The sequence below is a fragment of the Suncus etruscus genome, chromosome 14 (assembly GCF_024139225.1).
Source record: "Suncus etruscus isolate mSunEtr1 chromosome 14, mSunEtr1.pri.cur, whole genome shotgun sequence".
NCBI classification, from domain to species: Eukaryota; Metazoa; Chordata; class Mammalia; order Eulipotyphla; family Soricidae; genus Suncus; species Suncus etruscus.
The window spans coordinates 48,093,905-48,120,726 of NC_064861.1; the positions used below are offsets into that span (position 1 = coordinate 48,093,905).

General features: G+C 37.5%; 1 protein-coding gene and 1 non-coding gene across 3 annotated transcripts in view; both read left to right on the forward strand.

Moving 5' to 3' along the window:
• Nucleotides 1–26,822, forward strand: part of FTO (FTO alpha-ketoglutarate dependent dioxygenase) — a 428,549-nt gene that overhangs the window by 174,176 nt on the left and 227,551 nt on the right. For both annotated transcript variants that reach the window (XM_049786073.1, XM_049786074.1), the window contains 2 exons: nt 9,751–9,830; nt 23,889–24,032. In XM_049786073.1, the coding sequence (XP_049642030.1) occupies nt 9,751–9,830; nt 23,889–24,032 (224 nt within the window). The remainder of the gene's footprint in view (nt 1–9,750; nt 9,831–23,888; nt 24,033–26,822) is intronic.
• Nucleotides 19,861–19,993, forward strand: LOC126028755 (small nucleolar RNA SNORA51). Its single transcript, XR_007502471.1, has one exon. It is a non-coding gene; the product is annotated as a small nucleolar RNA SNORA51 (small nucleolar RNA).

Genomic DNA, 26,822 nt, shown 5'->3' on the forward strand with positions numbered 1-26,822 from the left:
GTTCTAGGGATTGAATTCAGGACCTTGTACATGCTCAGCATGTGCTCAACCACCTGAACTTGGATACCTATTGGAGACAAAATAGTTTGGATCAAGCAGAAATTCTCAAGTGCTGTCTTCACTGGAATCTCAGAGAAGGCAGACTGGAAGGGAGAACCATTTTACAATTTCTTTATCAGCCTCACAGGACACTTCCTCAGCTTTGTTTCTCTCTATTTGCCTTTTTTCTGTCTTCCTACTCTTAACTCTGGCTGTTTTAGCCTTGTAGTTTTCCTTACCTCTCATTGCCTTTGGCAGTACCACCTACCTACAGTATTGTTTTGAGATAACCTTGTCATCAGCCATCATTTGGCGAACTCCAGTACTGTTCTTGAGTTGGCCCTTTACTACGCTTCACTCATGCAGTCTTTGAGCAAATGCTCACAACTGCATTGACCCCAGCTGTCCCCATAGTATGAATCACTGTCTGCACCTGAAGAGCATCACTGCATCCTCTTCTTGATGGCCTGTCCTGCTCTGAGTGATTCCTTCTCAGTCCACTTTCTTCTCCAACATGCTCCAAGGTTAAATCTTGCTCACCTCCCTTATTAAAGGCTCACTCTCTGTGCTGAAATAAACCCCAACTCTTTTGCCATGACCAGCAGACTTTCTTCAGCAGCCTGTTTTCCACCATCACTGCCTTTTATCCCTCTCTCTATGTGTAACAGTTGTCCTCTTCCTCAGTGTAACAAACTCCCTCCCATTCCAGTGCTTGGCCCAGGACAGTCTTTTCTCTGCCTGGATTCTCCTATTCTAGGAGGTATCAGGATTGTAGTATCCTCATTCTTCTGATCTCAGCGCAGTTAAGTGTCCCAGTGCAGGTTCTGTATGAAATAGTGTGCTGTTGCCTTGTAGCTCCACTGGCTCTTAAACTTGTTAAATTCTCCTTTCTTTTTCTTTTGTTATTTGGGCTACTCCAGGTCATGTTCAGGGGTCACTCCTGATAGTGCTTCCAGACTATATGGATTCTAGAAACTTAACCAGGATTCTCTGTATACAGAACAGGCAGCAGCCTCTTCTGAATGTTCAATTCTCTCCTGTATAATCTTTTACATTCAAACCTTCCTTTAGGTTCTCCACATCTTTCACACCAGAGCCTCTTGTTGGTTAGTTTACTATCTACTTTTGTTTGTTTGTTTGTTTGTTTTTTTGTTTTTGGGCCACACCCAGTGATGCTCAGGGGTTACTCCTGGCTATGCGCTCAGAAGTTGCTCCTGGCTTGGGGGACCATATGGGACGTCGGGGGATCGAACCGTGGTCCGTCCAAGGCTAGCGCAGGCAAGGCAGGCACCTTACCTCTAGCGCCACTGCCCGGCCCCCTACTATCTACTTTTTTCCCATTATACTCTAATCTAAAAATTAAGTAAACACTTAATTTTGTTCACTGTGCCTAAAATCATACTATGCTTAGTTAATTGCGCAACCAAATATTAAGTGAAGTATTATAATTGTTTTTCTTTATTCTGAATATTTTGTAAATATGTATATATACATATGTATGTATATATTATATAAATTTTATATACTATTGTACTTAAGATGGTGAGCTAGTGAGAACTTTTCTTAAGACTTTTCAGTATATATTTAGGGCATTTTTAAACTCACAACAAAATTGAGTAGAAAGTACAAGGAAGTCCCACATAGCCTTGCCCTCCTATATGGACACTCCCAGACTTGCATCATATAGTATTTGTTACAGTGTTTTTACTGTCTACACTTGTACATATCCAGAATGTCCAGATAGTGTTTGGGAAATTTGGAATCAGCTTTTTAGGATTGGCTTCTTTCACTTCTTTCACATATTTAAATATTTTCATGCCCTTTCACGGTTTGATTGCTCCTTTCATTTCAGCCATGAAATGAAAGAGCCATGCTCTTTTTTTTTTTTTTTTTTTTTTACTGTACCCATTCGTGTTTAAGGGTTGACTCCTTGCTCTTCACTAAGGGATCACTCCTTGCAGGCTCAGATGCATATGATTGACCATGTTCAAGGGCCCATCTGCTGTACTATTGCCCTAGCCCAGAATATCCTAAGTGTGACTGAACTGTCTCAGACCCCCCCCCTTTTCCTTCTTTATTCCCACCCCTCCAATGAGGTGAGATTTAAAAAAAATAAAACGAATTTTTCTCATCCCCTCACTTTTTTTTTTATAGCAATCTAGTTTGCAACAGTTCTCATTTTTCTTTTTATTTACACTCAACCTGCAAAGGAGAGCAAATGTTTGTCTCTTTCTGTGTGGTTTGACAGTTTAGACATCTTTCTTCAAATTTCCATAAAGTTTGAACCTGACCATGGCCCACCAGTAGTGATCGAGGGCCCCATTATTTTTTGCATTGCATTAATATTGGTTGTTTCTATGCTTTTTGACATGGGCCACTCATATGAGGTAACAGCTATGGGCATTTGGATTTGCATTTTGTGATGATCAGTGATATTGAATACTTTTTCATATACCTATTGGCTGTCTTGTGTCTATTTTGAGAAAGTATCTTTTCATCTCCTGCATCATTTTTTCATAGGGTTGTTTGGTATTTGTTTGTTGTTCAGCATAAGGAATGCTTTATGTGTCTTAGATATCATTTCTTTGGTGTGTAATGTGTGAATATTTTTTCAAACACCCCTCATTATTTTAATTTGCAGTCCTGGGACAAGTAATTCTAAAGCCGATTTTCATCTGCTTATTTGCAGTCTCTGTTTCATGAGTTGTTTATTCAGGTCTTTTGACTCCACCCTCCTTTTTTAAAAAACAAAGTTGTTTCTTATTGAGTTTTAAGAGGTTTTTATTGTTGTTTATATGCATTGTGGGCAACATTCCTTTACTGAACGTGTCTTTGCAAATATTTTGTTAAGGTTTTTGCAGTGCCTTGGATCAGATATGCAGCCTCAGGTATGTTCGGCTGCCTAAGTCACATCTCTAACCCTGGCAGCTATTTTATTCTAGCCTGTGGCTTGTCTTTGTTGTTGTTATTGCAAGACTTGGAGGTCACACTTATTGTGGTGCTGGGGGATTGTACACTTGTTAGTGGTGTCGAGGAATATACCTATTAGTACCTAGAATTGCTGTAATGTGTGTTGTAGGCAGGTACCAATGATCAAACTGATGCATGCAAGGGACAAGCCTTATCCCTGAGCCACATCCTGGACTCTGACTTTTTTTCTCATCATCTTTGTAGTATCTTTCACAGAACAGTGAAAAAACTTTGAATTTTTATAAAGTCTAATGTGTGTAAATGTGTGTATGTGTGTGTGTGTGTGTGTGTGTGTGTGTGTGTGTATGTATCATGCCTTTAATTGTTTCTAAAGATTTTTCTCCAGGGTTTTTTGGTATCTTCCGTGTGTGTGTGTGTGTGTGTGTGTGTGTGTGTGTGTGTGTGTGTATGTGTGTGTGTGTTTGTATGTATCATGCCTTTAATTGTATCTAAAGATTTTTCTCCAGGGTTTTCTGGTGTCTTCCCTGTATTTTCTTATATATTTTACACTTAAGTCATGATTTTTTTTAAGATTTTGTGTAGTGTCTTTTATGTAAACTATTTATAAAAAACTTATAAAAATTACTTTTGTAATTAAGAAAATTATTACAAACTCTGAAACCTGAGTCTAGATTCAATTTTGGGTTCTGCATGTGATTATGTAATTATTCCAAGACCATCTTTTTGGAGCCGGAGCAGTGGCACAGCGGTAAGGCATTTTCCTTGCATGGGCTGACCTAGGATGGACCGTGGTTTCATACTGGCATCCCATGTGGTCCCTTAAGCCAGGATAACCCCTGAGCATCACAGGGTGTGACCCAAAAGCCAAAACACAAACAAAATACCAAACCATTTTTTTTTATCCTTTTTTTTTAAAAAAAAAATCTTTTATGGCATTGGCTGGCCCTTCCAGTATGATCTTGAAAAGGAGTAAGGCTGGAGAGATAGTACAATAGGTAGGATGCTTGCCTTGCCTGACCTGGGTTTGATCACCAGCATTAAATATGGTTCCTTGAACATGATCAGGAGTAATTCCAGAGTGCAGAGTTGGGAGTAACCCCCGGAACATTGCTAGGTTTGATCACCAAAGTGAAAGTAAACAAGGATTAGTGAGATGAGATATTCTTATCTTCTTCATAAAGTTAGTGGGAAAGATTTGCATTTCCTGCTATCAAGTTTGTTCATTATAATAAATAATACTATTTTTTATTGATGGTATTTATTACACTATCATTTTGAAGGAGTTCCCAGCTGTTCCTTACTGAGAATTTTTTTCTAAATTTGTATTGGGGTTTGTCAATTTTTTCTATATCTGTTTGATTATATGATTCTTCACTTTAGCCTTTTGATGTAATGGATTTTTACATGTGGAATCAATATACCATATATGGTATAAGTTCTTTTTGATCATTAGACCTATGATGTTTTTCAGGAGAAGAGGGATTTATACTAGAAAGAGTTCAGGACTTATTCATGATTCTGTACTCTGTACTAGTGAAGCTCAGGCGACCAGTTGTTCTGGGGATAGAACCCAGTTCACTGAATGCAAGATCAGCACCTTAACCACTGTAGTATCTCAAATGCTATAAAACAATTTAATATATTACTATTTTGATTGCAATTTTTGCCTTTTTATAGTTTTCTTACAATGTCTTTGGTTTTGGTCTTAGGATATTGCAACCCTTTGGAGCAAGTAAGGAAATATTCTTTCCAATTCTGTCTTCTGGAAGATATTATGAAGAATTGATGTAATTTCTTCCTTTAGTATTTGGTGGTATTTACCAGTGAACCCTTCTGGGTCTGATGCATTTTGACAGATTGTGTCTTTGAAAGAATTGGCTTATTTCATTTAGGTCATCAAATTTGTGGGCCTAGTGCTGTTCATAGTATTATTTTATTTCCTTTTACCATCTATAGTATTTGCAGTGATTTACTGTCCATCGTATATACTCCAACTTTATTTTGATTAATGTTAGCACTGGATTATTATTATTTTTTCCCATTCCTTTATTTTGCTTGTATATTTTCTATTAAGAGTGAGTTCAGTATAGTTGGGTCTTGTTTTATTTTCATCTTTTCTGACAAACTCAGGCTTTTAACTGATGGAGGTAGTTCATTGTCATCTAGATGATATTGTTAGAGTTAATTTGTCTTTTGTTTGTTAATATTTTCTACTTGTTTCATTTGCTCTTTTTCTTATTTCTCTCCTCAATCATTTCTGACGTTTTTTCTTTCATATGAATGGATGACTAGAATTAATGTATGCTTTCTGAAATATGATGTACAGTCTCCCATGTCCACATTAGAGGCAGTGTATTGTTCAGACGAGGTAGAAACGATGGCATCTGGGTGTGGCTTCCTAGCAAGGTTCTGATGAAATGCTGAGTTCCTAAGACCAGGCTAAGTGTCCAGGCTGAGGATTGAGCTAAGTACAGGGCATCGGACATCAGGAATCTTGGACTATTTCAGCTCACTAGTTTATCCAGGAGTGGTCCTGGGCAAGCCCACACTCAGCTGTGTTTACAAACTACCCTATGAGAAAAAGGCTGAACCATACTTTAAAGACTGGGGTGCTCCCAGGCTTCTTTCATTTTTTTCTGTCCCATTGTTTTTCATTTTTATTCTCTCCCTTTTGTTCATTTTATTCCCACAGTTTTTCTGACACCCCCTACCCCCATTTTCATGCACACTCACTTTTTTCTCTTATTCTCTCTCCCTTAGACTCAAATTAAATTTTTTTTCCTCTTTTCCTTGTCTGGATAGAAGTTTGTTTATTTCGTTGATGTGATCAGGGCACTAACTTTGTTTTGTTGATTTATTTCATTGACTTTTTGCACTGCTCTTTATTATTTCTTCTGCTTACTTTAGATTTACTTTGCTTTACCTTTTAATTTCCTAAGGTTAAAGATAATAATCTTGATTATAGATCTTCTTGAACATATGCATTATATGGTTGTTATTTAATCTTGTAACTACTTGGAGATTTCCTAGCTCTGTTTTCTGTTATTCTCCTATTTAATTCCTTTGTGGTTCTCAATCTTTTAACACCTGCAGACCAGCACTGGGCCTGGATGACAGTTGAAACCTCTCATCGGTGAGCAGACCCTGTGTGGTTCATATTATTTTAAATTTGTGGGAGTAAAGTCCAAGTGTGTTCTGTCTCGGTGAATATTCATTCTATGTGAGTGTGGAAACGTGTATTTTACTGTTTTTTGATACAATAGTTTTTAGATGTCACTTATAGCCAGTTTATTGATAGTTCTTGAGTTCAACCATGTCCATACTTATTTTCTGCCTGATATAGCTGTCAATTCCTGGTAAGGGGATGTTGAAGTCTTCAACTGTAACAAAGGATAAAAGTTGATATCTCCTTTCTGTTTTGTTAGTTTTTGTCTTCTGTATTTTGATGCTCTGTTACAAAGCACACACACACACTGCTGAGACATAATTTTTCTGGGGCCAGAGCAATAGCACAGCGTTAAGGCATTTGCCTTGCATGTGTCCAACACAGGACAGACCCTTGTTTGAATCCTGGCATTCCATGTGGTCCCCTGAGCCTGCCAGGAGCAACTTCTGACTGCAGACCCAGGAGTAACTCCTGAGTGCCGCCAGGTGTGACCCAAAAACCAAAAAAATATTTTTTTTCTTACATTTAGCCATTCCCAGTACCTGAGTCCTACTGTGGATGATTCTTGAGCTGAGAGCTAGGAGTAAGCCCTGAACAACATCAGATATGACCACAAAACAAACAAAAATAATATTAATGTATATGGAGAATTGGTGCTTTTGCCATTATGGACTACTTTTCCCTGATCATTTTCCTTATTTTGAAGTAAACTCTTAAAAACATGTATATGGGTGTTTTTTTTTTTTAATTAATGTTAGCATGGTGTTACTTTTCCCCATCTCTTCTATTTATTTTTCATTTAGAGTGAGTTCAGGGTCCTGACTTTTATTGTGGGAATTGGGGTTACACCCAACAGTGATCAAGGTTACACTGGCTCTGAAATCCTGGCAAATTCAGGATATCATATGGGATGCTGGGGATTGAATTCGAGTCAGCTACTACATGCAAGGCGAGTGCCCTCCCTCTCCACTGTATTCCAGCTCCAAATCCTGATTTTCTTTTTAAATCAATTTGGACAAACTCTGGATTTTAACTGATGGATGAAAGTTTATTGGTATCTAAGTGATTATTGATATGGTTAATATATACTTCATTTGTTAATGTTTTCAATTTGTTGCATTGTTCTTTGCTCTTATTTTTCTCTCTAGTCATCATTTCTTCCATTTTTTCTGTCATTCTTCCTTTTTTTTTGGTTTTTCGGGCCACACCCATTTGATGCTCAGGGGTTACTCCTGGCTAAGCGCTCAGAAATTGCCCCTGGTTTGGGGGACCATATGGGATGCTGGGGGATCGAACTGCAGTCCTTCCTTGGCTAATGCTTGCAAGGCAGACACGTTACCTCTAGCACCACCTCGCCGGCCCCTATTTTTTCTTTCTTAAAATTCAAATTACACTTATGTTCAACTGCTTTGTATTGTCCATAGATCATTAATGCCTTTTCTTGTTTTATGAATTTTCTCCCTTTGTGCGCTTCATTGCGGGTAGTTTCTATTTGGGATATTCTACTGTACTGAGCTTTTTTTGATAGTGACTATTAATCTCTAATAAAGTACTATTAATTTTAATGTGATTTAAAGATTTTATATACTACATTTTTATATTTCAAAGCTTCATTACTTATACATACATATGGAAGATTTGTCTTTAGAAAGAAATATGTTGATCCTTGAGCAACATGGCTTGGACTGCTGGGGTTCATTTCCATAAAACTGTTTTTCAGTCTCTTTTCCTCCTCAGACTGTTCAACTTGGAGAACATGAGGCTAAAGACCTTTACAGTAGACTCCTTGTGATTTTCTTTATAATGTTTTCTATGACTTACTTTATTGAAGAATAATAGTATGTCATCCATATAACATATAATGGGAATTGATGGAACATGTTATTGTTAAGACTTCACATCAACTGTAGGCTATTAGTTAAGTCTGGGGAAGTAAAAATTTGTATGAATTAATAGTGAGGATATTAATGGTCTTAATACAAAATTGTTCACGTGTCAAATGCTATTGTGTTTATGTATATTTATTTAATAAAATAGTTTACTTTTGCGTCCTTCATTTCTTCTTAGTATTTGAATAGATGCTGGATGTTGCAAATTTTATTTGTTGGATACTTACTTTTGTTATTATTTGTTTGTGCCATAGATGACAGTGTTCAGGGCTTACTCCTGGCTCTGCACACAGGGAATATTCCTGGCAGGACTCTGGGGATTGTATGGGTTGTCAGGGATTAAATCTGGGTCAGCTGCAAGCCTTACCAAAAAACAGCTTTGATCTTTGTTCCGAGTAATGACATTATTTTAAATGAGTTATATTCTTTTTTTTTTTCCAGTGGCATGTAGTAGATGTGTCCTTTCTGTCTTGGTTTAAGTCATTATCTTTCTTTTAATTTATTTAAGGAACTTATATTACCTATTGAGGAAATCAGGAATTGCTGGGGTACAGCCATATCATCCTCTTTGTAATAGAAGTTGTCTTAAGCACAGATCATGTAGCTGTGGCCTGGTGTACGGCACATTAATTTCTTAAAATATGTGAGGCCTTGGTCATTTCTCTATCACTACATATAGTTGTAGGCTTATACTTCTTCTGATGAATTCACTACCTACTCCACTCATAGGCTGTGAATATTTTGAGTTGAATTCTGTTATGGAAGTCAGGTTTTTTTTTTTGGGGGGGTGGAATTTTAGGCAACACCCAGTGATGCTCAGGGGTTACTCCTGGCTATGCACTCAAAAATTGCTCCTGGCTTGGGGAACCATATGGGATGCCAGGGGATCGAACCGCGGTCCGTCCTAGGCTAGTGCAGGCAAGACAGATGCCTTACCACACGCACAACCGCTCCAGTCCCAGGAGTGAAAGTTTTGCAACATGCTGAGGTTTGTTGCCCAGAAAACTTTTAGGGTTAAAATTGATATGCTGGGGAGAGAACACTGCAAATTTTAAGATGAAAAGATGGTCAGCCTCAAGCAACATAAAAGAATTTTGGCTTATTTTAAGGCATGGTAGAATTTAACATAAATGAGAAAGAGAAAGAAGTTTAATCCAGAAATAGTAAACTTTTGTGGTAAGTGTGCATCATAAGACCACACACAAGTAACCTAATAATTAAACCTTTTTGTTAAGGACAGTCTTCATTTATACCTTTTATCCTGGAATAATTATTAGTAACATCTCCTCTCACTATTAAAAGTGTTATGATTTTGATAATTTTTTTTTTTTTTGGTTTTTGGGCCACACCCGTTTGATGCTCAGGGGTTACTCCTGGCTATGTGCTCAGAAATCGCCCCTGGCTTGGGTGGACCATATGGGACGCCGGGGGATCGAACCGCGGTCCTTCCTTGGCTAGCGCTTGCAAGGCAGACACCTTACCTCCAGCGCCACCTACCCGGCCCCTGATTTTGATAATTTTATGTATACAGTATATAATACACATAATAATTTATAAAGTATAGACATAGTCATCTAACAAAGACTTAAGAATATGAAGTGTTAATTCCTTGGTCATTGACATTCTGTTTGGATGATAGATTTACTGTTTACTTTGCATCCTACTTAGTATACAGTGACTAACAAATGTTTAAGTATGTGTTTAAATTTTGGTTATTTCTTGCAGATGATCTCAATGCTACCCACCAACACTGCGTTTTGGCTGGTTTACCACCTCGATTTAGTTCCACCCACCGAGTGGCAGAGGTAAGTGCAAATAAAAATGTGATTCAGCTTAACTGAATGTGACACAAGTGGTTGAATGGGCAATTTATCATAGAGCTTTGGAAGAGTATTTGATAGGAAAATTGTTTCCATCTAGCCCGACTCTAGTCTCTATTTACTTGCTTTTGAAGCTCTGAGTTGTGTTGGATGGTTTTAGGATGTATTCATAGTATGAGCTAAGTATATTTTGCTTCTTTGGGGCTGTGTTTCTGGGAGAAGGTAAATGTCATTGTCAGGTGTTGGTAGTTAGAGATATTTTAAGGGGTTTGTATCTGTCAAGGTCAAGGTCAGGGACTACTAGAATAAAAGGGTAGATTTTTGTGTGCTTGTGCATGATAGCGATCACCAGGCTCCAGTGGTTGGGAATTTACATTTCCCTGACTTTTGGTCAGGCTTATGAGCATGTGAATGTAAGTTAGAGAAAGTTACTGTGGTGTCAAGGAATTTTGTTTTTTTTTCAGTGTGTTCATAGCCCAAAATTTATTGGTAAATTCTGCTACAACTTAAGAGTGTTTGCTGATCAGCTGGTTGGATTAGTTCAGAAATGAGGCAAGCCATTAACAATCATCCTAGTTACTATATACTTAGTTAAGAAGACCTCCAGAGAGCAGGGGAATAATCATGAAAGGATTACAAATTGAACTCATAGCCAAGAGTTATCTGTGCTTTACTATATAGCTTGACTTTTTATTGTGTCACGGGGGATCCATTTGAGAAAGTTGGGCAGAATACAACAGATCTGGGAAACATAGGCAGAATTTCTGTGCTGAAATTGTATGAGTCTGTAATCAGTGTCATATTTTTAATGGTGAAGTTGTCTTTTTAGTGAACTGATTTTGGGGCTGGAGAGATAGTACAGCGGTAGAGCATTTGTCTTGCAAGCGGCTTACCCAATGGTGCTTCAAATTCTGGCATCTGATATGGTCCCCTGTGCCTGCCAGGAGTGATTTCTGAGCACAGAGCCAGAAGTAATTCCTGAGCTCCACTGGGTGGGGCCCAAAAAACAAGAGAAAAAAAAAAAGAACTGATCTTGTTACTATGTGGTAGAGAACAGGTGAGCATTTATTGAAATCCAGATGTCAGCAAGCACTTCAGGCATGGCTTATTCCCTTTTCTTTATTGCTCTTTCTTCCTTTTAGTCACTTAATCATCTTCAAATATTTGATTTTTGAGTCCTTACTCTATGTCTAGCAGCACCATGGGAGAGGATAAGAGTGAATGAGTGAGTGAGAGAGAAACAGAGTGAACACCATCAGTATGGCACTGTGGCTACCAGTTCTAAGTTCTGTTTCCATTTTTATTTGGGGAGACATATAAAACAAACAGCATAAAAATAATTTTTTGCGACCTAAATATAAGTCAAATGTATGTCACATTAGAAAGTTGGACAGAACAAAGCAAAGAATAATTACAGAGTATATAATATATACTTTCTATTATTCAAAGGACATATACAATACAAAATATTAAAGGCATCCCTTTTGTTTTTAGCTATAACCCCCTTCTTGTATATTCATGTGAATGCTTGGCTACTTAAGTATAGTCCCCTCATCTCTTGTTTCCTAATGAAGCCTGGAATTGTAACAGACCCATCATTAGTGTTGTGATCATTGGGCTGAAAGATAATGATGAATAAAATTTGGGAAATATATTTTATGCAGATAATAAGTTATTGACAGGGTTCTTAGTATACAGGGACTAACAAATGTGTAAGTATGTGTTTAAATTTTGGTTGAATGAGAGTTGAATGAGTTATAATATATGTCTTTTAGAACAATTGCTAGTCCCCATTACTCTTTCTAAATTGTTGTTGATGCTTCCACTTACCTCCATGCTATCTCTCCGGCCCCGATTTTGTTCATTTATACATTCATCAAACTTTTCTTAAATTATCACTAATAACCATTGCTACTACTGTTACTATCCTTACTGCTGCTACTATTACTTTACTAGTACTATAGTTCTACTGCTACAGCTACTATACTGTTACTACAGCACTAATGGTACTACTAGTACTGTAGTCCTACTGCTTTTTCTGCCATTACTACTACCACAGCTACTATAATGCTCTGCTTCTGTTGCTTCTTTTACTGATACTATGTTTTTTTGTTTGTTTTTTTTTTTAAATTTTCATTGTGACTGAAGTGCAATGCACAGAATTATTTATGGTACATAGTGACAGTGAATGAAGGGCATTTCCACCACCAATTTTGTCCTCCCTCCACTCCTGTTCCCAGCATGTCTCCCATATCTCCCTCCTTTATCCCCACCCCCCAGAATACTAGTGTAACTTGTCTCCACTTTACAACTTGTTGTAGATTGGGTATCTATTTTGTTGTCATTGTCTTTGGGTTTGGTGTTCCAGTCTGATCATTTTTTATTTTCACTACATGTTCATATGACTGGTCCTGGTATCATCATTTTCCCCCCTCAATTTATGAGGCTGAATGATTCAAGTTATGCAGTTCTGTTGGAGATAAAAAAAAAAAGGTTAAGAAAAGAGATGAAAAATTTTGTATCAACTACCAAAAATAATTCACCAAATAATATCCACAAGAGTGAAAAAGAAAGAAAAAAGTGGAAGAAAAAAGAGAAGGAAAATATCAAAAACAAACAAAACAGAACAAGAAAAAGGAATGCTGGAATGGCAGGGTTTTTTTTTTTTTTCTTTCTGATACTATGTTTTTAGTGATGTTTCTCAAACTGGTGATAGTAGTACCCAGTGCCCTTTGTATGGATGCTAGACTCTCTCCATGTATATGGTAACTAACCTGCACATGTTAAAGTAACCAGCATTAAATCAATGATGTGCTTTGATTAAAAGCTATTGGAGGAGCTGGAGTGATAGCACAGTTGATAGGGTATTTAATCCTATCTAATAGGGTTTCGATCCTTGTCATCCCATATGACCACCAAACCCTGCCAGAAAAAATTTCAGAGCTATGAAATACCTGAGCACTGCTGGATGTAGCCTCAAACTAACAAACAAAGCTACTGGAAGATATCATGTTAAATGAAGTAAGCCAGGAAAAGGAGGAGAAATACAGGATAATATCACTTATATTTTACCATGTAAAATACTTACATGGTATTTAGAATAACTGCATGACAGAGTACACTCTTGGTTTAAGAGTATATTGAGGAGAAAGAAAGAGTGTAGGAGGAGAAAGATGTTCAATAACATGGGATAGAGGGCAATATATTTGAATACATTGGTGGTACAGGAAGAATGGAAATAAATATTCAAACCACGGAGACAACACAGCAATCATGAGACCCAAATTTTAATAACAAAACTTAAAAAGGTGTCTATTAGGATGACAGACTGGGGTAGGAGAGGTATGGGATGGGCTTTGGAAATATTGGTGGAGAGAGGTTCACACTGGTGGTAGAATTGATAGTAAAACATTTATGTTTAAAATATAACTATTAATAACTTTGTATATAAAAATGCTTTAAATACTTTTTTAAAAAAAAGAGCTAAAACTCTAAAGTCTGAGGGAAAATAAAACCATAGCATAACATCTTTGAAAAAATAAACTTCTTTCCTTGGAAAAATAAAGGCTTCAAAAGAGGAGAAGTGATTTTGTTCATTTATCTCTATTTATTTGTTTGTTTGTTTGGGTTTTTTTTTGGGTCACACCCGGCAGCACTCAGGTATTACTCCTGGCTCTATGCTCAGAAATCGCCCCTGGCAGGCTCAGGGGATCATATGGAATGCCGGGATTCAAACCACCCTCCTTCTGCATGAGAGGCAAACGCCTTAACTCCATGCTATCTCTCTGGCCCCGATTTTGTTCATTTATACATTCATCAAACTTTTCTTAAATTTTTCATTCTTCAAGGTATTCTTTGAAGCGTTTGTGAATAGGATCAATGACATGTTGTAATCAATAGATTTCCAATTTTGAGTCACTGAATTGCATTGTCAAGAGCTGCAAACAGCATAAGGCTTCATGGACGAGATTGTATAGAAGACTCGACATTTGGATTTAGAAGATTTTAGGACATTTTGTGCAGTTAAAGGAATAATCCAGGATTCACTCAAGAGCCCTATAATTAGCAATGCTTAGATAAATTGAGAGTGGTTCTTTGACTGTTGCACTGGATGCCAGCATTGGAGTGTGGCTGATAATACTATTCTTTAAAGGGACCATATTGCAAAAGATCTTTGCCATTAGAGTAAGGTTGAACTGAAGCAGTTGCCATGTGGATTATTGATTACTTATTACCTTAGTAGTGACATACTGGTTCTATGTTGAAGAAGATGAAAATGATATAGGCACCACTAACATAGAGGCAGCAGGACAAAAGAAGAAATTCTGATACTGGTGTTGAAGACAGACCTGGCAGCTGACTTCCTGAAGTGGAGGGAGGACTATAAGCATGAATGGAGAAGTGAATGAGCGAATGAACTAAATCTTTATTAAATATTTCCTAAATCCTATGAAATCTTCCCTTGTGTGTGGGTGATTCAGGGATGATATTGCCTCTCATCGAGAGGGAATCTAAGACATTGAAAGATAATTTCTGTTTTCTATTTTCTTTTTTGGCGGGGCTCCCAACCATTACTCATATGGTTTCAGTGTTCCACAGTCAATTCTCAGCCAACTGGACCATTGATCGGTTCAGTATAAGACCCCGAGAATGTGATGGGGCTTGGGCCCTTCATGCAGGATTATCCCTGCACATCCAGCATGTTTAGATTAAATCCAGGTCATGTACATGCAAGGCATGGCCTTAACCTCTGCACCATCTCCCAGACTAGAAGACAGTTTTTAACAGATGGAATTGGAGCTGCCAGGTGGAGAGATTCTACAGAAAAAATGGAAATACGTGACAGAAATATGTGGGATCAGGAAATGCCTCCTCCCTACCCCAACAATAAATACAAGACAGGGAACACCATAATGGAGTTCTTAAGGGTATATTTAAAAAGTATCCCTTTGGTCTTTTTAAAAAGAGGTTTTTTTGCATCCCTGAGGCCCTCTTTCCCTTTCCCCAGGTGAGTCAATTTTATCCTAGTAGCATTGCTTCCAAGATATCCCGAGGTTAAGTTTATTCTTCCTATTCACAGCTATATTTGTATCTTCTAAATTTTAAGTCTAATTTGATGGTGAGAAAAGAGGTGGCTATATGTACTGTGTTCCTCTGTGGGGACAGAAACTATCCCCGTCCATATTTTTGATGTTTTCTGTACCTTGATTCAAATACATGGTATTTTCTATTCAGATAGTTGCATAACATGATGTGATTGCTCCAATTTATATATTCTAAATTAGGACTGGCCATCCCATGGTCTGTTTTTTTTTTTTTTTTTTTTATAAAAAGCAAAATAAAAAATGGAAGCACAGTCACACTCAATTGTTTACATATTGGTTATGGCTGCTTTGGAGCTGCATTGGCAACGTTGAGTAGTTGCATCAACAGACCTGATGGCCTGCCAGCCTCAAATAATTACTTAACTGGCCATGTAGGAAGCTTGCTGATGGTGTTTACATGATGTTGTGTATAAAAGCTTTTAAAAATCACTTGAAGTTAAAAGTAATTAAAAAAAATCACCTATTATGCTCCACATCAGCCTGACATCAATGAAAGAAATGCACAGAATCCAGAGTCTTTAAATATAAGAATCTGATACCAACAATAGCTAAAGTGTGAAAAAGTTTCACTGGGACCTTGAGAATGACTCGAGTTGGACGGACTGGTATGCCTGGAACCCAGAGTCAGTCTTATGCCAATAAACTTCTGGGGTGAGGCCTTTTGTAATCAGGTCAAGCATTTTTTTTTCTATTTTCCCATTTTTCTGGACCTATACAAACAACGGCGATTGCCACTACCACACCTTTACTATATTTTTTTTACTCTTATCCTTGAAGGAAAAAAAAATACAACTTACTGAACTTAAAAACAAATAACTGTAGTAGAATGCCTGTCTCGAATACAGGCAGGGGATGGAAAGGGGGGAAGGGGTAATGTTACACTGATGAAGGGGGGTGTTCTGGTTATGACTGTAACCCAACTATGATCATGTTACGTAAATAAAAAATATATTTAAAAAAAATAAAATAAATCACCTATTAATTGCATCTTATTGTATTTGAGGCCTATCATGGTTACAGTAGTGTTCTGTTCATGCTTTTGCTTTACAAAATTATTTATTGCCTTTTCACTACTTTCAGGGTCCTGCCCAATTCCGCTTATCTCTGTACTGGGCACTAACCCCATCCCCTTAAGCTAGACAACCTCAATCCTCTATTCAAAGTTCAAGAGGTGGTAATTAGATACTGTTTATTCCTTTTTTCTTTTTCTTTTTTTTTTATTTTATTAGCATTCGCTCTAGTGAGATGCACTGGCACTTCTCACTCTTTTCTGACTAATTTCACTTACCATTGACTCCAGCTTCATTGACCTTGTAAAGGCAACATTTCATCATTTCTTATAGCTTAGTATTTCAAAATGTAATTATTTTAAGGTAATTTAAAAATTGTCTTTATTTTTACAAAAATAGAAAAATGGTAATATGCAATGCTGGTAAAGTTATGGAGAAATAGATACATTTTTACACCCCTGATAGTTTTTCTAATTGGTAGTTTCTCCAACACTGATTTTGGAAATAAAGTTTTAGGAAATAATTCAGTGAAACCGTGTATAAGATGGTTATAATTATATATTGCATTAATATTTTAATATTAGAAGAAGAAAGGTAGTTTTTCCCAATGTTGCATTATTTATCTCCTCAAGAAGTGGGGAACAAAATTCCTCCTCCTCTGTAGCCTTTACTGTTCTTCAATTCCCTCCTTCATTTAGTATTTTTGTTTTTTGTTTTGGGGTCATACCCTGCAGCGTTCAGGGGTTACTCCTGGTTTTACGCTCAGAAATTGCTTCTGGTAGGCTTGGGGACTATATGGGATACTGGTATTCGAACCACTATCCTGCATGCAAGGCAAATGCCCTACCTCCATGCCATCTCTCCAGCCCTTCATTCATTATTAATAGTCTATCCTTGCTGTGCCAAACAAAATAACTTGTGATTTTCTGCCTATGTACAATGTATAGGAAAAAATTACATTTGGAAATTTATTTTAGTTAGTCAGAGAAAGAAATTCATTGTTGTGGTGTTATATATATTTTTTATATTTTATTTAAACACCTTTTTTTTTTTTTTTTTTTTGGTTTTTGGGCCACACCCGGCGGTGCTCAGGGGTTACTCCTGGCTGTCTGCTCAGAAATAGCTCCTGGCACTTACGGGGGACCATATGGGACACCGGGATTCGAACCAACCACATTTGGTCCTGGATCGGCTGCTTGCAAGGCAAACGCCGCTGTGCTATCTCTCCGGGCCCATTTAAACACCTTGATTACATACATGATTGTGTTTGGGTTTCAGTCATGTAAAGAACACCACCCATCACCAGTGCAACATTCCCATAACCAGTGTCCCAAATCTCCCTCCTCCCCACCCAACCCCGCCTGTACTCTTAGACACGCTTTCTATAACACTCATACGTTCTCATTATTAGGATAGTTCAAAATGTAATTATTTCTCTAACTAAACTCATCCCTGTTTGTGGTGAGCTTCATGAGGTGAATTGTAACTTCCAGCCCTTCTCTCTTTAGTGTCTGAAAATTATTATTGCAAGAATGTCTTTCATTTTTCTTAAAACCCAAAGATGAGTGAGACCATTCAGCGTTTCTCTCTCTGTCTTTCTCTGTCTCTCTCTCTCTGTCTCTGTCTCTCTCTTTCTCTCTCTCTCTCTGACTTATTTCACTCAGCATAATAGATTCCATGTACATCCATGTATAGGAAAATTTCATGATGTATTTTTTTGTATTGTATCTGACTAATTATGTCTGATGAACCTAAGCCTTTCTTTGATTTTATCATTTTGTTTGTTATCAGTTGTTTGGAGGATTTAGTATAGGATTTTTATAAACTAAAATTTTCAATATAATTAAATTTTGAGTAGATTGTGAAATGGTTCATAATTCAGAGAATGCATGAGGGTATTCAGCTAAACATCTCTTTTTCCTCAAGCCAAATAGCTTTTACTCCCTAGAGGCAGCCAATGTTAGCAAATTCTTGTTACATAAATAAGCAGATATGTATGTAATTTAAGAATACATTATGCAGATGGTGGCCTTCCCTATGAATTATTATTCTGTTTTGTTTTGTATCATTGCATTGGTGGTAAATGCTTCTCTTATCACTTTGGAAGGTGAATGGGATGGGAGCACATCTGAAATAGTACTTAGGGGGCTCCAGGGCCATTCCAAACAGTAGTGCTCTGGTTGTTTGGGTGCAGCAGTTCAATGGTCAGTGCTGCTCAAGGCCCAGCATTGCAGGGGCCAAAATAAAGAAACATGGGGGTACCTCTATTCACTGCAGCACTTTTTACAATAGCCAAGATTTGTAAACAACCCAACAGCAGATGAGTGGATAGTTACCATATTTGTCTCTCTATAAGACTCACCTGACCATAAGACACACATAGTTATTTAGGTGCTCTCTCTCCCTGCCCTCAGGCTTCAGCTCCAGGCTGTATTCACGCCATAAAATGCAGAGGGGGGGTGTCTTATGGTATAGAATACGGTAAATTATGGTGCGTCTTATGGTACAAAAATACAGTAAGTTGTGGTGTTCAATGGTATACAGTAGAATGCTACTTAGCTATGAGAAAATAAATCTTGCATTTTACTAAAACCTGGCTGGAACACCAGGGTGACATGTCAAGCAAAGTAACTCTAAAAGAAAAACAAATACTGGATGATCTCACAAGTGTGGGAAATTAGACACAAAGCAAGGAAAAGATAATGGTTTATGAAAACAAACTCTTTGACTGCTAACAGAACTGAATTTACCATGTGTATATGTGCATGAATGTCATATGTGGGGCTTCCCAGGAAGGGAAGACGAGATGAGTGTGGAACATCAAAAATATTGGCACCTTGCTAGTAGGATGTGGTGATGTAGGCCCATTGTATTGGCTAGGGCATAAATAGAAATGCCATTGTAAAGCATGTATATTAATAAAAAATTTTAAATCTACTTTAAAAAGTAGAATTAATATAGTGATTTAGCTTACTGAGCTTTGTGCTGTCTGCCTCACCTCATTTCAGCAACTCATTTACTTATTAGTTAACACATTCATTTTCTATATTTTCTATATATACTATGACATCTAAAACTGAGTCCTAAGTAGGAAATTTAATAAGTAACTGAAAACTAATTAACCAGGACCGTGGACACTGATTTTCTCCCAGCTATTCTTAATGTAACAATGGGAAAGAAAGTATAAAACTGGTTTAAAAATATACAGCTTAACTGAAATAGTATGGAAAAATTCAAATTATAAACACAGCGCAAGGAACTCAATTTTCTTTTCTGCAAAAAACTGTTGCAGTCCTTGGCAGAACAAATTCTTCAAATAATAGGAGATATGTGGCTCATGCCCTTAAGGCACATTCAAAGGCATCACATAGTACCTGGGTTCTAACAAGGGCACAGATAACTAGTCTGTCCTTCTCTGAGCCTCTGGGAACAAAACAGAGGTCAAATAAACAGTCTCCTTTGAATGATCATTTGTCAGAAAGAGGATGCAGATGGAGTTTAATCCATGTGTTCTGACAATATGATTTTCTAGAATGATGAAAAAAACAAATTATAAAATATCCTTTGAAAAATATTTTCAGTATATTTGATTTTTGATTGAGAAGAGGACATATTAGGTGATGGGTATTCCCCTGATTTAATGTGAATATGTACCCAAAATACTACAGTGAAAGATATGTAAGCCATTATGGAAAAAAAATTGTGTTTTTAATCAGAAACTTTCTTTGACTTACATGTATTATTATATTAATTATATTATATGTTATGTTATGTCACTATATTATGTTATATTAGTTTACCTTATTAGGTTAATCAATTTTGTCCTTTAAATGAATTCTTACTTAAAAAAAAAACTTTAGTTTGCCCTGAAGAAAAAAAAATAAATAAAAGATAAAATAAGGCCTCCCAATTCTTACCACAGGCTGTGTTCTTTACACTGGCTGTATAGAAAGAGGAGGTACAGTAAAGGCACCCCATATACACCTCAACACAGGCCCCTTGCCGGGTATGTATTGTGAATTGGGGGACAAAAAAAAAAAAAAAAAAAAAAAAAATATCCTTTGCAAAAACAAGGGAAATATATTCCTGGAGCACTTTAACTTTAATATTAATATTTTAAACTGATGCCTCTGAAATGACCTTGAAGGCTAGTCTTCAATATAAAAATTCTTCACACACTCACTGCCATTCTATACCAAATGATAGGGACAACCCTGCAGGGGAAAAAAATATTTTTCTGACAAAAGCAGAATCAAGAAGGGTTAGAGACAGTACAGCAGACTAGGTGCTTGCCTTTGTAAGTCAGTGATTATTGTGTTCTTGGGATAGGTGCCCAGGAGTTGAGACTACTGGATCATGGTTTAGTTGTATTATCAATTTTTTGAGGGTTTTTCATACTTTTCCAGGAAGGCTGAATCAGGTTATATCACCTCTAGGAAAGAATGAGGGGTTCCTTTCTCACCACATCCCCATTAGCACTGGTTATTTCCAACCGTTTTTGTTATAGTGCATTCTCTCCAGTTTGAGGTGATAGCTCACTGTTGTGTTGATCTGTGTTTTCTGAGAATCAGTAATGGTGAACACTTTTTTATGTGTCTATTAATCACCTTTTTTTTTTTTTTTGTGGTTTTTGGGTCACACCCGGCAGTGCTCAGGGGTTATTCCTGGCTCCAGGCTCAGAAATTGCTCCTGGCAGGCACGGGGGACCATATGGGATGCTGGGATTCAAACCGATGACCACCTGCATGAAAGGCAAAAGCCTTACCTCCATGCTATCTCTCCGACCCCTTATCTATATTTTTTAATTGAAAAAGATTTTGTTCAGCTCTTCTCCCTATTTTCTGATGATTGTTTTTTATTGTTGTAAAATTTTGTGAATGCTTTGATGAAGATGAGTGTGGAACATTGAAGAATTCAATTTTTTTTGAGCAAGGGAGGTGTTGGGTCACACATATTGGTGCTCAGCGCTTACTCCTGATTCTGTGCTCAGGGATCATGTGGGGTGGATCATTCTGAGTAGCCCTTGGGACATCAGACAAGGTGCTGGGATTGAACCTGGATTGGCTGTATGAAGGACAAGCTCCCTATCCACTTTACATGACAGCCCAGCCCTTTGATTATCATTTTCTCTATGGATTCTGGGTGTTTCCTAAGTTTGTCTTTGGCTTCTTATTTTCTTCCCTATAAATTGATATCTGTTAGGTATTTTGTTTTAATGCTTTTCCTATAATATGCTTCCCCTTCTAACCTGTGGGGTCTAATCTGATAGGTCTTCTGTGGGGCTTATGGAGATTCCCTTCTATGTGGGTTTTTGCTTTGTTCATTCTGATTTCAATATTTTGTCTCTATCTGTCACTTTGGTTACTCATTGCTGGTGTTTGTGTTTGTATTTACCTTAGCCTTTTTGACTTTAGTCCTTTTTATTCTTAATTTTGTTTGAAACTCTGAGTTTCTTGGATCTGGAATATGAGTCTTTATGTCCATCTTCAGATTGGACAAATTCTTGATTATCATTTCTTTTTTTTGGGGGGTCATACCCGGCAGCTCTCCTGCTCTACGCTCAGAAAACGCCCCTGGCAGGCTTAGAGAACCATATGGGATGCCGGGATTTGAATCAATGACCTTTTTTTCTTTAATTTTTTATTTTTAATTATGAGAACAAAGATGCAAAGAAAGAGGACAAGATAAAGTTACAGTGGAAGGACAATTACCCATAAACAGAATTCTCAGTAGTCCCATTGCTGATATCTTAACTTTGAACTTTCAGCCAAAGAACATTAAGAAAAATAAAACAGAACCCATGTACTTTGTCCCTCAAGTCCCCAGATTGTAATACATAATATTTCTTAGCAGCACACAAAGCAATCTAAAACCATAAAACTTATGTAACTCCTTATACATTGAAGGCAAAGTACTTTTTTACATTTCCAGGCACATGCCTATTAGTTTAAGTTAACCTCAAAAGTTTAAGTGGGTTGTTTTCCTTAAAAAATGGTGTTAGAGTGGCAATTATTGTTTGCATAGGCCCACCAAAATATGAGGGACATGGAAAGAAAAAGCCTTGGCCTAAATACAAGGAGACCCTACCCCTGAAGTTTCCTGTTATAAGACCAACTCTAGGCTCCAGGCAAACTAGTTTGTCCAATCCAGGTCATTGTCTGTAGTGCCAATACACTTTTATTTTTCACACAGTCTCTGTTGTTGGTATCATGTTTCTGTATTAAAGATCCTGGAATCTGCATATCCTACATTGCAGTGAGGATGGTGCAGAGCGTCCTCTCGTTTCACCTCACAATTAAAGGGCAATGCAGAGGACCCTGTCCTATAAGCAGGTCGTTGTTGTTGTCAAGTCTTCTTAGTGTTAAGGGAAGTCTCTTTTGAGCAGGTCGATGTCAGAGCAGTGGTAGGGTCTTCCCTGGTAGAGGATTGCTTCCAGGTGTTGTTATAAAAAACTTGGATGTTTCGTAGATAGCTTCCCTGGTTCGGGGGTGAATGGAGGATGCCCATTCTTCTGAGCAATGACCTTCTGCATGAAAGACAAATTCTTACCTCCATGTTATCTCTCCAGCCCCTTGACTATTATTTCTTTAATCATATTATCCCTCATTCTTTTCTCTTTCAGAACCTCTAAGATGTGAATGTTAATTGTTTTTGTTACATTTTTATATTATTTTTGATCGTTCATGTACCTTATCCTTTACTAATTAGTCATTTTCTATTATTCTACTGTTGTGTTTTTTATTTCTTGCCTCTAGTGTTCTCTAGTTCTAGTTGATTTCTTTTTTGTGGGGGAGGGTTGGTGGTAATAGCTGGAGGAATTTAGGATGTATGTTCTTGGCACAGTGTTTCTGGATCACTTCTGGTGGTACTCAGTGTGGTTCATTGAATTTTTTTCTGATCAGTTTTCTCATAGATCCTCTCTACTTGTTAGAGCTGTTATCCTTAGTTTAGTGAGCATTCTCACCATTATCACTTTAAAGCCCTCATCAGAGAATTTAGCAAGCACTTGTGTGTCAGGATCCTTTCAAGATATTTGTCTTTCTTCATTAATACAGTTGAATCCTTCCATTTCTTCATCTAGTTTAGTGTTATTGTAAGAGTTAGGAGCGAGTTTCTGGTTTGGATGGCAGTCCGGAGGGGAAGAGAAAGAGAAGAGAAGAGAAGAGAAGAGAGAGGGAGAGAGAGGAGGGAAGAGGAGAGGAGAAAAAGGGAAAGGGAGCAAGGGAGAGTGCACTCCGAAGAAATATTAAGGAGATCTCAAGGGTATTTTTGGTGATGTTCAGCCTACTCTACAACTATATAACAATTCAATGGCAATGGTCCAAGGGATTACCCATGTCACTCTGACAGTGCTCGGGCCTTCCTTCAATTCCATACCAAGCAATGTTTGATGGACTATTTGTTATCAGGTGTTGAAGCCGAGATTGGCTGTACACAAGCATGTCCCTGTACAATCTCAAACCCTATTCATTAAAATTTGATGAATTAGGGTTTTTTTTTTAGTGAATTAAAATTGTTTTTATTGAACTAAGCTTACTTAGAAATGTGGGCAGAGTGAAGGAAGGGCAGGGATACACATTCAAGATAGAAGATGAACCTGAAGAGCAAAGAGACATTGAGATAGAAACAATCATTCAAGATAGTTATTCAAGGTGGAATATTGACTTGAGAGGGCAGGCCTCAGTCCTAAATCATTTTTTTTTTTTTGCCGTGTTTATTGTGGTACTGTGGATGCTCCTTGGATTTCGTTCTTTTCTCATCTTCTTGTCTTTACCTTCCCACTATTATAATTCTTAATTAAGGGTCTGTGGAGCTATGGGTATTGCAGGTAAATATATAATAGCATTGCAAGTGAATGGCCTTAGAAAAAGGGACATGATAGCTTGAATTTGGTTTTTAATCTTGATCACTATTTTTTTTCTCTACAGTGCTCCACGGGAACCTTGGATTATATTTTACAGCGCTGTCAGTTGGCTCTGCAGAATATCCGCGAGGAGTCAGACAACGGTGACATCTCTTTAAAATCCCTGGATCCTGCAGTACTGAAACAAGGGGAAGACATCCACAATGAGGTTAGAGCTGCATAATTGTGAAGGCCCTAAAATGTTTTTGATGTTCATTTTGTTTGGAGCCACACTAAGGGGCTGCTTCTTGCTCATTGTTTTGGGGGAGGTCTCCAAGTGGTACCCAGGGGACTCTCCTTGGGTATTGGGCATCAAATCCAGGTTTCCTTCATACAAAAACATGCACACTAGCCCTTTCAACTCATTCTAGTCACTGTATGAGATTCTGTCCTATCTATAAGCTAGTCAGTTTAATCTACTCTAGTTTTATATGCTTATAAGAGACTTTGAGAAAAGAAATTTCTTTATTATCTCAGTCTTCATAACCACATCATCAGTTTATTGTGTCAGTCTCCAGCCTCTGTCCACAAGACATAGTAGAGTTAACATGTGAAGGGAGAGAGTTCATATAGGAGAGGGGCCTGAGCTAAGGAACTGAATTTTTTAGAATAGTATATAGCTTTCCCATTCTTCACTCCAGTCAACAAACTCTCTGTATCCTACAAGACTGCTAGCAAATCGTCTCTTTGTTTTTGAAGGAGAAACTATCTTTTTTTCCGTATAAGCATTCCTGAGATCACTCTGAATAGAAGGCATTTTGTGTTTTCCTCACAAAGGCATGTGGAAATATAGAGTCCCATGAAGAGTAATCTTTGAAGTAAGATTGGTGGGAATTGAGGGTGGGCCCAATAAGAAAGGGGTCAATGACTTGGTTCTTTTTATTAGTGACTGTCAGTACTCTGAGACCAGATGATTTGGACCACAGTTCTTTGTGACTCTTCTCCCAAACTTTTCTGTTCTTATTAATGCCATTTCAATTTTTGCTTTAATCTGGACTACTGATATTTTCATCTGTTTAAGAATATGTTATTTTTTTTTGTCTGTTTGTTTTGGGGCCATACCCAGTGGCATTTGGGTTACTTCTGTCTCTGTGCTTAGAAATCGCACCTGGTAGGCTCTGGGGTCCATATTAAATGCCATATAGGAATTGAACCTGGGTTGATCCTGGTCCTGGGCATGCAAGGCAAATGCTAGTGCTAATGTGCTATTGCTCTGGTCCAAGATACATTTTTTCAAAAAAATCAGCTCATTTGTACATTAGCACATTTCTTTAAAAAGGAAGTTTTATATTATCATTTCATGTTGATATCACTAGCTAAAAGAAAAATAACCAGACTGACAACCATTGAAAACAGAGAAGGGTTACTGCATTATCATAGATGCTCTTATCAATGAAGGTCTTTATTCTCATGGTAAAAAGGGGATTTGTGGATGGTTTTATATATATATATATATATATATATATATATATATATATATATTTTTTTTTTTTTTTTTTTTTTGGTTTTTGGGTCACATCTGGCAGTGCTAAGTGGTTACTCCTGGCTCTACGCTCAGAAATCACTCCTGGTAGGCTCGGGAGTTCATATGGGATCCCGGGATTTGAACCACTGTCCTTCTGCGTGCAAGGCAAATGCCCTGCCTCCATGCTATCTGTCTGGCCCCATGGTTTTATAAGTTTTACAAAAGTCATTGAATTCTACACTTAACCTGGGTGGATTTTTATGACAGTAAAATTATACCTTTTAAAAAAAGCCTATTAAGATGTTAAAAGAGAAACAGTTACCAAGTGATAGAGAGATGGTGAAAATTAGCCAAATGGTCAAGAATTGCTGAGTCTGAGGCTTTCTCTTTGCTCTGATTACAAGGTTTGGTAGGGAATTTGAATTGCAAAAACATTCTCATTCTTTCAAAATTAATATTGAATATGTCCCAGGCATTTTTTAGATATATTGGTGGTATATTGTTAAAGTACTTATTTAACATTTGAGTGCAGAGAGGTATAACAGCAAATACAACATGCTGATTAATCAGATGTTGTATTAGAAATGCTATATGGGAAAGCAGCAAACAGAGAAAATCAGAGAACAGCCTTACTAAAATGTTTCCTGAGCAGATACTTGCAGGATGTGAGTAGGAACCATGTAGTTGATGGTAGAACTTGTAGTAGGTATCTGGGGAACAGGCAGAAGGAGCAAGTCCTATGAAGACTGGGAGGTGAGAGAATGCCTAGTATTCTGGGATGAGCCAAGAGACAGTCTGGTGTGAACAGAATGAATTATAAGAGATGAGGCCACAGATGTCACAGAGATTCTATCGGGTATTGGGATTGGAATACATGGATGGTATATTTCCTCCTTTTACTCTGTGTCAAGTAGAAAATGGGAGCCATTGAAGTTTTTTTTTTTTTCTTTTTATGTATCAGATGAGCTGTTTTGTGAAGCATTGCTCTAAGCTCCAGAACCACAGGAAAAAACACTTTATCTTTTAGGTCATTAATAACTGTAACTAATGCTGAGCTGAACCCCAAACTGACTCCTTCCCATCCTTTTTTTTGGGGGGGGGTTTGGGTCATACCCTATAATGCTCAGGGGTTACTCCTGGCTATGTGCTCAGAAATTGCTCCTGGCTTGGGGGACCATATGGGACGCCAGAGGATTGAACATGGTCCATCCTAGGGTCAGTGTGTGCAAGGCAAACACCCTACTGCAAGTACCACTGCTCCGGCCCCATAACTGACTCCTTCCATTCTTTTGGGGGGCAATAATACGTTCTCACTCATCACATCTTGCTAGTGATATTATGGAGCATATCAAGAAAGATACACATTAAGAGGCCTGACAACAGCCCTGAATTAGTACTTGGAGCAAAGTTAAGTTTTCCTATACATTCATAGTCAAGACATTTGATTCTTGTATTTTTTATTTGTTTTATTTTTTTAAATGTATTTTTTTTATT